The sequence below is a fragment of the Hemiscyllium ocellatum genome, chromosome 3 (genome assembly GCF_020745735.1).
Source record: "Hemiscyllium ocellatum isolate sHemOce1 chromosome 3, sHemOce1.pat.X.cur, whole genome shotgun sequence".
In the NCBI taxonomy this organism is placed as follows: Eukaryota; Metazoa; Chordata; class Chondrichthyes; order Orectolobiformes; family Hemiscylliidae; genus Hemiscyllium; species Hemiscyllium ocellatum.
Window position 1 is genome coordinate 105803431 of NC_083403.1, and position 13837 is coordinate 105817267.

Here is a 13837-nt window from a genome sequence, read left to right on the forward strand (position 1 = left end):
ATTCAAGTTCCACCTACTCTAGAAGTGTATAATAACAACTCTGGGCGAGTTAATTAGAAAATACTTATTCCAAATAAGTAAGTTCTTTTCACATGTAAACATGTATGAACTATTAACAAACGGCTCTCCTAGTTAAAGATTAAATTTTGTGGTGCAGTGGTAGTGTCCCAACTCTGAGCCAAAACTCTTGGGTTCAATTCCCATCTACTCTAGAGGTGTGTCGTAACCACCCTGAACAGGTTGATTTAAAAAACATCCAATTAAGGTCTTTGATGCAGTAACAGTGTCCCTATCTCTGAACTAGGAAGCTTGCATTCAAATCTCACCTGCTCCAGAGGTTGTCATAACATCTCTAACGAGGTTGATTTTTTAAAAGGGTTCTTGTGGCACAGGGCTGGGATCCCTGTGGAGGGCAAGGTTCAAGTCTCACCTGCTCAGGAGGTGTGTAATACATCTTTTAACAGGCTGATTCAAACATAGTAAATAAAATCAGAAAAAACAAAAGCAAAGCACACCCTTGGGTTCTTGTGGTGCAGTGGCAGTGTGTCTACCTCTGAGCCAGGATACCTGGATTCAAGTCCTACCTGCTCTGGAATTGTGTAATAATATCTCTGAACACGTTGCATAGAAAAATATATAAATAAAGCAGACCCAAAGGTTTCTTGTGGCAGTGGTAGTGTCCCTACCTCTGGACCAGGAGGCCTGGGTTCAAGTCTCACCTGCTTCAGGTGTGTAACAGCATGTGTGAATAGGTTTATTGAAAAGAAAATCTGTAAAGCAGACCCAGAGTTAGGACTTGGGTGGTACAGTGGTGGTGTCCCCACCTCTGAGCCAGGAAGCCTAGGTTCAAATCACACCTGCTCCAGAGTTGTGTCATAACATCTTTTCTTCAGGAGTGGTGCACATAAGATGTGCAATGGTTCTTGTGAGGGAATGGTAGTATTTCTATGCCTGAGGTAAGGTGGTCCAGGTTCAAGTCCCATTTGCTAAGATGTGCAATAACATCTCTGAGCTGATTGATTTATAAGTGTTATATGTACACTATTCAGGGAATTGCTTCTGTTTAACTTTCTTTATAAAGCAGAACCAAACGGTTTGCATTGCCTGCAATGGGCTTTGCATGTAAATATCCAATTGGCTGCAAAGGTGTTTTACTTTTGGCAGTTGACAGTTAAAAACAAAACTTTCAGATATGAAAAGAATGAAGCAGAACCAGGGATAGATCTGCAAAATTTGATGCTGGGCTGGTACTACCCTATGAATGCCATGTGCAATCTACTTTGGTGCTCAGCAGTCAATGCTATTCCTTTCCAATTGGGCTTCCTGAGTTATTACAGTCACTATACTTGATGCTGAGTTTCCAATTCCTGGGACATTGAGATTACAGACCCAAATCCCACCTCACTGAATTAGACACAAAAAAAGAAATTGCTGGAGAAGCCCAGCACATCTAGCAGCATCTATGGAGAGAAAACAGAGTTAATATAGAGTCCAATGATCCTTATTCATTGAATTACATGTTTCAAGTTAATGTGAGAAACATTACCACTACCAAACATACCTGTGGAGCAGAGTCAAAGTCAGTTTTCCAAGAATGGTGTAGACAGATGGATAATAAAGCTTCCAGAAGCCTGATACTATGGAGTTCCCATTCCTCCTCTGTAGTACAATGTTCCTGTTCCACAACATTCCGATCTTTTGGTATCTTATCATCTCCAACAGCAAAACTCCGTGCATCCAGTTGGTCTCCAAATGCTATTTTTTGAACAAGTTCAGACTCTGGTTTAGTGGACTTCTCACAACTGCTGATATCTGACAATTCTTTTTTGGTCACCAGACTTGATGGTGAATGTGTGTCAATTCCCAATTCCTTTTGATTTTCACATGGAGTAGACATATTAACTTGATTTGCTTTTATGTTGTCTTTCCTTGAGCTAGAGATCTGTTGAATGATCATTGTCATCAGTCGACGACAGACCCCCAGGCCACCAAGTTTATGGAATTGTTTCTGGAATGCTATACTTTTCAGGTAGATACAACGACACGCAGACCACACATCTGCTACTTGCCTGATCTGCTCTTTCGAAGGCAAAACAACACTATCCGGTGACAAGTGAGGAAGCATGTGGCTCAGAGGCTCACTGGCTGTGCTATCGTACCCTGAGGTATCTTCAGAATCATTGGCAGACTCACGATCAGATTCAGGCTCTTGACTAATGCACAGGAATGCAACACAAAGAAACAAGTTTATTACATTTAAGTTGATGTCAATGATTTGATCGTTCTTCTTCTGGGGGTATGCTTCTTTGAGCACAGCATAAAACTTGCTTAAAGTTTGTGGCATCTCATTTTTATGCTGTGCAGCACATTGGCTACTTGGAGTGCTTCCGGGATCCAAAACAGAGTCCTCTGCATTAGTTTCTTCACCTTGCATTCCTGCATCTAGCTGTTGATCCCTAAGGCACAGGATTAAGGTTTCAAATACGTTCAGTGCATAGGATCGAACGGAGTCTAGAGATATTAGCTCGGTCATTTGATTTAATCCATTGCAGCTCAAAAAGAGGCCTCTGACTACCCTGTGGAAAACAAGCAAACATTTTCTTTATACAAACAAGCTTTTCTAAAAGGAAAATAATTCAATATGTCATATTGTATTTAAGAACAGAAAGGGCTAGAAATTAATAGAGGTCCAACACCATCTGAAAAGAGAAAAAGCAGCCTGCACTTTATCAAAATAGGGGAGGTTCAGTCAAAATACAATTCCTGTTTGAATGTTTGATTTATGCTGTCACTCCAATAATTTATCTTTACTGTCAAATGAAGTTTAATAAAGTGAATAGCACAATTTGATTATAGACATCAGTAGAATAGACAGAGTGATCATCTCTGGTTTAGACCTCAACAAACCACTGCTCTTCTTTGTATGCCATGATGTGGAGGTGACTGTTTTGGACTGGGGTGGACAAAGTTAAAAATCAAACAACACCAGGTTATAGTGCAACCAGCTTATTTGGAGGTACTAGCTTTCAGAGCACTGTTCCTTCATCAGGTAGCTGTGGAGCAGGATCATAAGACACAGAATTTATAGCAAAAGATCTCAGTGTCATGCAACTGAAACAATATATTGAACAAACCTAGATTGCAGTTATGTCTTTCATCTTTTAGAATGGGTTGGAGGGTTTGGTTCATTAATATGTAAATTCCAGAACTTCTTTTCAGTCACATTCTCAAGATAACTTAAGGTTTTATAAAAAAAAAGTGACATTTCAGCTCAGACAATGCATTAAAGGTGTGAACTTAGAGTCTGTCTGTATCCCAATCTTGAGCCAAACTGATTCTACTTCCAAAGTAGGAATTTTAAAAATATTAACGATTGACTGCTTGCAGATTGTGTGCTTTTTGAACAAACTAGAATTTATCTTCAATTACAATTCTGCAAACACAAATTAACTCCATAGTTGTACGTGTGTGTGCATGCATGTGGCGGGGGGGGAACGCAAATGCATGCATGTGAGTGTGCACATGAGAGCATGTTAGCATGTGTGCATGATTGGTAGAGTGCATGTGTAAATGTGACGGAGTATAAGCCTGTGAGAGGGTGTGCGCCTGGATGAGAGCATTGGTGGGGGGGGTGCGTGTGCGCATCTGAGAGACGGTCTGCATGAGTGAGAGTGTATATAGGAATGTATGCGCACATGTGAGAGTGTGTATAATGCAGTGGGGTCACCTATAACGTGACATCCACCCAAGGTCCAGGTCAAGGCCATCCTCATGGGTACCGGACTTGGCTGTCAGCCTTTGTTCGGCCACTCTGCATTGTTCTGTACCCCAACATCCGCCTTAGTGAATGGTCACCTGAAGATCAGAGGCCAAATGTCTCTGACCACTGAAGTGTTCCCCGACTGGGAGGGAACACCCCTGCCAGGCGATTGCTGCAAGGTGTCCATTCACCAGTTGTCGTGGCATCTGCTTGGTCTCGCCAATGTACCATACCTCAGGGCAATCTTGCCTGCAGCGTATGAGATAAGACAACGTAGGTCGGGTCACATGAGTACCTGCAATGTATATGGTGGGAAGTGTCTCCATGTGTAATGGTGGTATCCTTGTTGACACTGACATCTTGCAGTGGTTGCCATGACAGGGGTATACAGTGTTGTGGTCGATGTTGTCCTGAGGGTTGGGCAGTTTGCTGCAAACAATGGTTGGTTTAAGTTTCGGCGGTTGTTTAAAGACAAGAAATGGAGGCATAATGAAGGTCATAGTGAGGTACATAGTGAGTTTCATCCTCATCTATAATGTGTTGCATGCCATGAGGAACATGGCACTGTTCCTCCACTCCTGGGAAGCACTGGACAACGAAGGGTACCCTATTGGTTGCATCCCGTGTCTGTCTTCTGGGGAAATCATTACAGTTTCTCGCTGTGGCACATAAGAACTGGCAATCGATAAGTTGAGCATCATATCCTGGTCTTATGAGGGCATCCTTCTGCACCTTCAGATTCCTACTAATCTGAACAGTTCCCATGTATGCGTAGGGCTTGTCCATTGGGGATGGCTGTTTTAATAAGTTTAGGGTGGAAGCTAGAAAACTGCTGCATCGTGATGTCATCAGTACCTAACTCTACTGCAAACCCACGGAAGTACTTGTCCTTGACAGAGATCCATGTCCAAGAATGACACAGATACTAAAACATAGTTCACGATAAGTTTGATTGTGGGATGAAACTTGTTGATATCACTGTGTAGTCATTCCAGTGACTCCTTGCCATGGGCCCACAGGAAGAGAATGCTGTCAATATATCTGTTGCACAGTGCTGATTGAAGGTCCTGTGCAGCAAAGTCGTCTTGTTAAATTTGTGCATGAAAATGTTGGCATATTGGGGTGCAAATATGGTCCCCATGGTTGTTCCATGCGCCCTGATGAAGAACTGGTTGTCAAAGGTGAAAATGTTTTGGTCGAGGATGAAGCGCAAAAGTTGTACCATGGAGCTCAGAGATTGGCAGTTGTTGGTATTGAGTACTGAGGCTGTTGCAGTGATGTATCATGGGGTATGCTGGTGTAGAGTACTGAAACATCCATTGTGGCAAGGAAAGTTCTCAGTTCAACTAGTCTGTTGGAGCAGAGTTTCTGTAAGAAATCTGTAGTGTCGCAACAGAAGCTGGGGGTCTCCTGTACAATGGGTTTCAAGATGCCCTTGACATAGCCAGAGGGGTTCTCAACAGAGCCCTGTTGAACGACACAATGGGATGACCTAGTATGTTGGCTTTGTGCAACTTCGGAAAGCAGTAGAAGTCCCCTACGCAAGAAGTACGTGGGATGAGAGTGTGTAGGGAACTCTGTAGGACTGGATCAAAAGACTTAATCAAATCAGTTTAGTTCACAGGTGCATTCTTTGGTCTGATCAGACAGTAGTCTTCTGTCGTGCTCCTTGTTCAGTTGTTGGTACACTTCCTTGCAGTAGTCAGTTCTATTCTGAAAGACGATGGCTCCTCCTTCATCTGCTGGTTTGAGGACAATGTTGCAATTGTTTTTGAGCATGGATGGCACTGTATTATGATTGGGTGATGTTTTGCTCTACCTTGTGGGTGCGGCTGATAAACAGGCATTTACGCATTTCCTAACTGTTTGAGTATATGTGCCAAGCCCAGGAAAGCAGTTCTCCAGAGAGGTCCAAATCAACTCCTTCATTGGCTGCTCCCCTATGGATTTCTCTGATGACTGTTCCGGTTAATCAGTTGTCTCACTGGGATCTTTGTAGATATTTTGGAAGAATTCCCAGAGTCTCATGTGTCTGGTGAATTCTTCGTGTCTGTCGTAAGACCAATGGGATCCATTTTAGTGGTGTAGCAGAAATTAAGCCCTTGACTGAGAATTTAATCTCTTCTGGTTGGAGGGTGTGGCCCGATAAGTTAGCAATCAATTTCCCAGTGGTGATAACGTTTTCACCCACCATGTATGCAGCAGGTACTCATGTAATTCGGCCAATGTTGACTATCTTGTATGCTGCAGGCAAGGACGCCCCAAGGCTTGGTACATTGTTGAGACCAAGCAGATGCTACAACAACAATAGATGAATGGACACCACACAATCGCCAGACAAGAACGTTCCCTTCCAGTCAGGGACATTCGGCCTCAGATCTTCAAGTGACCATCCTCCAAGGCAGACTTCGGGATACAGAACAACACAGAGTGGCTGAACAGAACCTGATAGTCAAGTTCAGTACCAGGAGGATGGCCCTAACCTGGTACCTGGGTTCATGTGACACTACAGGTGACCCCACTACACTATCAACTCTCTCTCACACAGGCACAAGCGCACATACTCACACAGTCCTAAATACACACTCTCACACACACACACTCTCAGACACACACATACATACATCCCCCACACATTCACCCATGCACACGCCCTCTCACAGACTTATACTGTCAAACTCATGCACACACTCTATCAAGCATGCACATGCAAATACACACACACTCACTATTTCCCTCACATGCATGCATGCACGCACACATGCATAAGTCTATGGGGTGATTTTGCATTTGCAGAATTATAATTGCAGGCACCTTCTATTTTGTTCAAAAAATGCACAACCTGCAGGCAGTCAATCCATGTAACATTTTATGAATTCCTACTTTGGAAATAGAATCAGCCTGGCTCATAATTGGGATACAGACAGATTCTAACGTCATACCCTTAATGCGCTGTCTGAGCTGAGATGTCTTTTTTTAATAAAACCTTAAGTTATCTTGAGAATGTGACTGGAAAGAAATTCTGAACTGAAATCTGCAACTCATTCTAAAAGATGAAAGACTTAACAGCAATCTAGGTTTGTTCAATATATCATTTCAGTTGCATGACACTGAGATCTTTTGCTATAAATTCTGTCTCTTATGATCCTGCTCCACAGCTACCTGAAGGAGAGGCACTCCGAAAGCTAGTTCTTCCAAATGAATCTGTTTGACAAAAACTGGTAGTGAGAATTTTTTTTAACTTCTTTATATGGAGTGAGATGTTTTAGCAAAGGGGAAGATCTTCCACTGGTCAGACAGTCATTCTACAAGCATAGAGGGCTTGTGGTACAGTGGAAGCATCCCTACCTCCAAGGCATGATGCTTGGGTTCAAGTCCTATCCATTCCAGATGTGTGTAATAACATCTCTGAATAGGTTAATTTAAAAATAGTTGTTTTTTTGTATATCAAAGGTGTAAATGACAACCCTACTAAATTCCCATCAGCACATTCCAAAGGGATTGCTGGGAAATTGAATTTTCTAAGCAATACCACGATGCCTGGAACTTTACAAAAGGCTCTGCAGCTCATTCTGCTATAACGCTCATTTCATTAACGTAAATTTGCCGACTGGCGAATTGGGGACACTGATTCTGATGTGCAACCTTTTAAAATGTGTGTTGGCTGTAACACGATCACATTGCCAATACGAAGTGCTGTTTCTAAAATGTGATTTTTCTATAATGTGGGGTTGCACAAGAATGCAACCATCATATTTTTTTTAAATTGAAGACTTCAGATGGCTATGAAATTAAGTAAAACAGTCACTATTAAATACATAGTCTGACACCTAAGTAACTATTCGACAGACTCTATATCTCACTCTCAGCCCTCAGGGGACCCATATTCACACTCTTGCTTCAACTAAATATCTCATTCCTCTTCCTGCCACTGTCAGCTCCAACATGAATCTCACTCCACCAAACAATACCACTGTCACCAGGCCCAACCCAACTTCCCAACCCACAAGGAGAAAGTGAGGACTGCAGATGCTGGAGATCAGAGCTGAGAATGTGTTGCTGGAAAAGTGAAGCAGGTCAGGCAGCATCCAAGGAGTAGGAGAATCGACGTTTCAGGCATGAGCCCTTCTTCAGGAATGATTCCTGAAGAAGGGCTCAAGCCCGAAACATTGATTCTCCTGCTCCTTGGATGCTGCCTGACCTGCTTCACTTTTCCAGCAACACATTTTCAGTTCCCAACCCACAACCCAATTTCCCCAACCCCCAAACCTACATGATCCCTTATACACTGCACTCTCGCACCCCAGCTGACACTCCGGTTGGCACCCCACCCACTCACCACCCTACTTATTGAGCGCCTTACCAATAACCAATCTGTAACCCAAACCACCTAGCGTTCTAATATGACTGATTCTATTTTTCCTTCATAGTTGTCTGGACCTTTAAATTTAGAATGGAAGCACACCTCCACTTTTCTGAGGATGGAATCTCCCTTTCCTTTCACTAAAAAGAAAATCTGGCTGAAAATAATACGTTTACAGGAACAGCCAAAGCCACTCAATTTAAACTCTACACATCAAGTGAGTTGCATGTCCCATTGGCGGCTGCATCTGAGTTAGAGAGATAAAATTGTGATTTTCTACATACAGGATATATCAAAGAAAGTAGAAGGTACATTTCATGTAGCCTTTCACTAATTCAACTGCACTGAACTCAAGGGCAATAGAAAGTGCTGTGAAATTAGTAACAAACTCCGACAATGTTATGGTCAAGTTATGGTAAAAATAAAAGGCGCACTCTAACCTTGAAATGTTATCTACTTTTTTCTTTCGCGAATATTCACTCATGTTAGTATTTTCCAACTAACTTAGTTTCCAGCATTTGCAATCTCATTACACAAGAGTTTTAAATTATAGTAGATAAAACTGATTCTAAGACATACATAGCATCCAATATAAACTTTGCCTCACCCTTCAAATGGCCAATGTTTGGATAAAAGCTATTACTTTATAATTAATATCAATGACTTTTGCATTCAGATTTGGTATATCATACTGTTATATCAAGAAGAATGCTGGACCTATAAAGACTGAAGTCAAGCTGTTATAACTTCCAGAGTGGCAATGGGTAAATAAACATTGACCTAATGTTTAAAGTTTGACCAATTAAAAATGTTTCAAATATGTTGAAAGCCTTGAAAAGCCTCAGGGTGCATCACAACTTATTAGAAAGAACTGCAGAGGCAAACAGGATACAGCAAATCAAGAAAGTCAGGCAAAATGAGGTGAATGAAAGGCCTCAAAATGCACGCATGAACTTGCAAACAAGTGATGAACTAACTTCTTGACAGCATTTGGAGAAACTCAGCAGGTCTGGTGAGAAAGCAGAGTTAATATTTCAAGCCCAGTGACCTTTCTTCATAACTGAATTACTACTTTCATTTTTGTAACATCGAATTACTTATTAAAACGAAACTTTAATGTGACTTCAAAATACAAAAGTATGAGATATAATGTCTTGCTCACCTTGACTTAAAGAGTGAAGGCAATGTGTGCAGATGAAGCTGAAGGACATCCGGAGACAAACATCTGTTGTGATTGTTGTATACTTCAGTACAGGCTGTCATTATTCCCAGTTTCTGTGTTTGATGAGATAGCTCCACTCCTCTTTGAAGCACTCTATTAAAGATATGAGTGTAAAGTTGCCATTTAATGACAGCATTGCCTTTTTGTATTAGATGGCATACGTGGCCAGCAACTTGCAAACTCAGCTGTGCATCATCAATGAAGAGAAGATCTTGGTAGGCTTTCAAAGCTTCCCACATCCACATTTCCCTGGATCCTCCACTTGGCAGAATACTATCTGCTCTGTAAATTGGGTTGACAAGACTGGTTGAGGAACTAATGTTCATAAGACCTCCATGCAGAATTTCTGCCACATTAGGTATCTGGCTACTATCAACAGCACAAATGTTACAATTCACTTGTTTCATTTTTACTGAAACCTCCTCACCCCCAAGCTGCTCAAGGATAAATTTAGTCAGAATACTCAAGATATCTTGCTGACAGTTCTTTAAAGTTTGTAGCTTTATGGCATGAATCATGGGGCCAATGATAGACCTTGGATCCATACAACAACAAATCCCCACAGCATGTATGCCTGATAAAATCTGTACACAAGTGCTACTTAAGCAAACTTTCTGAAGCAAGTGCAGACATTGGTGGGCACACACTGCAATACAGCAACAACGATCAGGATAATAAATTTCACCATCTAATGTCATCTCAAAAGGATTTTTGGACAGCTGATTTCTGAATGCTGCAACTGGGAGGCCAGACAGATTTCTATGGTGATGCATGAAGTGAGAATACACACATCGCCTGTGCCGCTTGCGTGTACAAACAGATTGATGGAGTTGTTCTGATTTTACCTTCTTGACAATGTTAATTATTTTCATGACACTACTAATTAAGGATTTGATATGCTCTGCTGCTTCAGTAGACTTGGGTTCATCTTTGGCAACCAATCTTTCCATCTGAAGCACTATTCCTTCAAACAACTCAAAGCCATGATGCTGAGTAAATTCATGGACAAGGTCCATAGCCTGACTGAAGGAGGAGGGATTGGAGGACGCTGTTTGTAGGGTACAAATTAAAATTTGCAAAATCACTTCAAGGAGTTCTGGCACCAGCAGAATTTTGTGACAAGATCTTGAGAAAGAAAAATCTTCATTGAACTGGAAAGTCATTTTCAGTCGTGGGACAAAGGGATCTGTACACTTGTCAATGCAGTTCTTAACCTTCAATGTCACCCTCAACAAATCTGCAATATTTTTCCTTAGTGTGTCTGGTATATTTTCTCTGCAATTTATGTCAACTGATAAAAGATGTAACACAGTACGTAGAAGCATCCTTTGTACCAGGGCTGCAGGCTCTGGGGTCCATCCTGCAGCAACTTCCTCAGTATTAGATACATTTCCATTGCAGCAGTTTCCAATTCCTGCCAAAAATTCCGTCAATGTGGGAACAACGTTCACAGTTAATGCTGGATTGTGATTTAAGGCCATGTCAAATTTGCAAACTTTTTCTAATAGAGACAACAAAACACGACAGAGATCAAATGGAGTATTTTCTGACTTATTCAACATGGAGGACTCCATATCGGTTTCTTGCAGCAAAGCAGCAGCACATTCTAAACTTAAGTCATGCTGAGCAACTTCTCTAAATTTTAAAGATGGGAGAAAACTGTCTTTGGAAGCATTACAGTCCTCTCTTGACTTGCAGTTTACAAAAGGCTGCAAAGTCTGCTGTCGTCTTTGTCTGATCATGACTGAACTCTTGTCATCTGAATTGGTTTCAGAATCAGATGTGGAAAGTGCTGTTTTCCTGGCTTCCCTCAAAGAATAGCAGTGAGTGTTTCTACGTTGTCGTCTGGTCTTCCAGTTGCTGGTGTTGCATTGTGATGGTACCTGAGCATATAAAACTGAGCTTCTGCCAGGGATGAGTGTTGCTTTTTCCTGAGGAGATTTAGTTGCAGAATACTTGGTCTCTTTGGTAAACAATAGGTGTTCTAGTGCAGATAGGTTATAATCTAAAAAACAGAAAAACATGATAAAAAGCTATCATGCAAAATGTTGCTAGACCAGATTGTTTGTTTATTTAAAAAATTATTTAAAAACCATCTCATCACCCAACTGCACACTGACTAGATTTAAAGCATAAGTTTAACATTCACAAGAAGATATTTAGCATCACTGAACTGGCATTCCATTTGCAACCTTCATTCTTGAGATTATTTGCAACTATCCCTAGAATGTTCCACTGAATAAGTGCAACGCATTTAAATGACAGTGTTCTACACCAAATAAGATTACATTCATACTTACAAGTCCATAGTTAACATTCTGGCAATAATTAAGAACAATCTATTTTTACAGTGAATTTGATATCAATAGTTTAGCATGAGTTTTACATTTTCTCAAATCAAATGGAATAACAGAATGTGAGCACTCAGACACTGGATACTGCGAAATGGCTAGTGATCTAATTAAGAAAATATTGCACAGGGTGGGTCATGTTGGCCTTTACATCCAGCTCATCCACCACATTTAAATAGGTCACATCAAATCAACCAGAATCCACCGACTTTTTTAAAATCTACCTTCTTGAATCTGGTCAGCTGATCCATTCTAATTCAACCCCAACTTTATAAACTTCTACCTTATGTACATGAGCCTATATAAAATGTGTAGTGTCAAGTGTGTGGTGGTGGAAAAGCACAGCAGCTCATGCAGGATCCGAGGAGCAGGAGAATTGACATTTCAGGCATAAGCCCTTTATCAGGAATGAGATCAATGAGAATGAATCAAAATTCCTGATGAAGAGCTTATGCTCAAAACGTTGACTCTCCTGCTCCTCTGTGTTGCATGTCCTGCTGCACTTTTCCAGCACCACACTCTCAACTCTGATCTCCAGCATCTGCAGTCCTCACTTGCTCCTGCATAAACGGTCAGTTGTTCTGATCACATGCAAACTTTTAACTGTTTATGATTCGAAGTATTTTCTTCAGGGATGTTATTACACACTTCTGGAGCAGATGGGAGGTTTGTCTGAGTTGGTGCAAGAGGGTAACCTGACCCGTAGAAGAAAACAGATGGCCAGTCATCAACGGAAATTAACACCTAGCTTGCATGTCCAAGAAATATAATTTTGCATCTTCAGCAATGTGTGTCAAAACACTTTTGGAGGAAGGTAATGGGTAGGATATTTCAGAAAATGTGGTCATAGGAATTCTGAACAACAATAGGTCTTGCTGTCCGAGTACTGTGTTCTGCACAGCTGCTATTTTCAGGTCAAGAAACAGTAACAGGTGCTCCTCTAAATAAATAGTAAATCTACCGAACCAAAAAGAACGTAACCTAAAGTCTGTCAGTACGATCAATTCTGTTGTTCTTGGAGACTATGACTCTATTATACAGAAGATTATTTTCTTGAGCTTTTCCTTCTGAATCTTGTTTGCTCTTGCAGAAGTAGGTGGTAAAACTCTAGTAGTATGAAAATTAGGTCCTCAACATGGAATTACAAAATACAGTGTAAAAGACTGTCAACACCCTGAGAAAGAACTCTACCCTGATAGTCTGAGAGTAGGAGTTTCAAGTAACACTAACATAAACTAAACCACAACTTTTCCAGCTGAAAAAAAAGGAGAGGACATTATGTCAATGAAAACAAAATAGAATACTTGCAAAAGAGCTTAAAAATATGGCACTTGTTGCAAAAATCACAAGTTTCGAACAGTTGCGACTTTGGTCAAGCTGATTTATGTTAAAGAGACAAATGTTTAAAAGGAGGTGAAGGAAGAAAGACACTCTTGATCATGAGGAGCAAGAGGTGCAGTGACTTCAGTACAATCACCAAATCTAACCACATTTAGAAGAGAAAAACACCTGAAAATTCGAATTCTACACCAAAGCTAAAAGATTAAAAAAACTGGAGGAAGAATGAGCCATTGCCCCTTAAAACCTGACATTCAATAAGATCATAGCTAATCTTGCAGCCTCAATTTTACATTCCTGCATAATACATGCCAAATTTTAATCTGAACTAACTATCTTTAATACAGCACAAATCAGGGTTAGCATTCTATGCATACAATAAGACACTGCAAGAGGTGGACATTCAAAATTATTATTTCCAGGGTCATATACACTGGTGACTTTATGTTTACGACTATAATTTGAGCATTAGATCAAGTTTTTTCTCACCAGGAAACAATTCGTGCTTTCCTGGAAAAAAATCCAAACTGTAACATGAAAACAGTGACTCAGGTTTTCACACAACCATGCTGACACACCAATTAACTGATGAGCTCATTTAACATTCAACTCAGTCACCAACACATCTGAAATCTTAACAGATCGCTGTGAAAAATCATTTACAAATAGGTGAAAAATGAACATGCAAAGTATATTGTTCCAGCAACTGAAACATATTTGCAATATTTGGGTTTGTTTTCAAGGAAAAAGATCCAGAATGAATTTTAAGATTTCACCTAAAAGATGATAGAGTATAAATGGAA

At 40.7% G+C, this 13837-nt stretch overlaps 1 protein-coding gene across 3 annotated transcripts in view; it reads right to left on the minus strand.

Moving 5' to 3' along the window:
• The window catches only part of lyst (lysosomal trafficking regulator), a 338776-nt gene that overhangs the window by 189347 nt on the left and 135592 nt on the right, over nt 1-13837 (minus strand). For all 3 annotated transcript variants that reach the window (XM_060852679.1, XM_060852671.1, XM_060852686.1), the window contains 2 exons: nt 9286-11350; nt 1562-2576 (listed from right to left, as the gene is read on the minus strand). In XM_060852679.1, the coding sequence (XP_060708662.1) occupies nt 1562-2576; nt 9286-11350 (3080 nt within the window). The remainder of the gene's footprint in view (nt 1-1561; nt 2577-9285; nt 11351-13837) is intronic.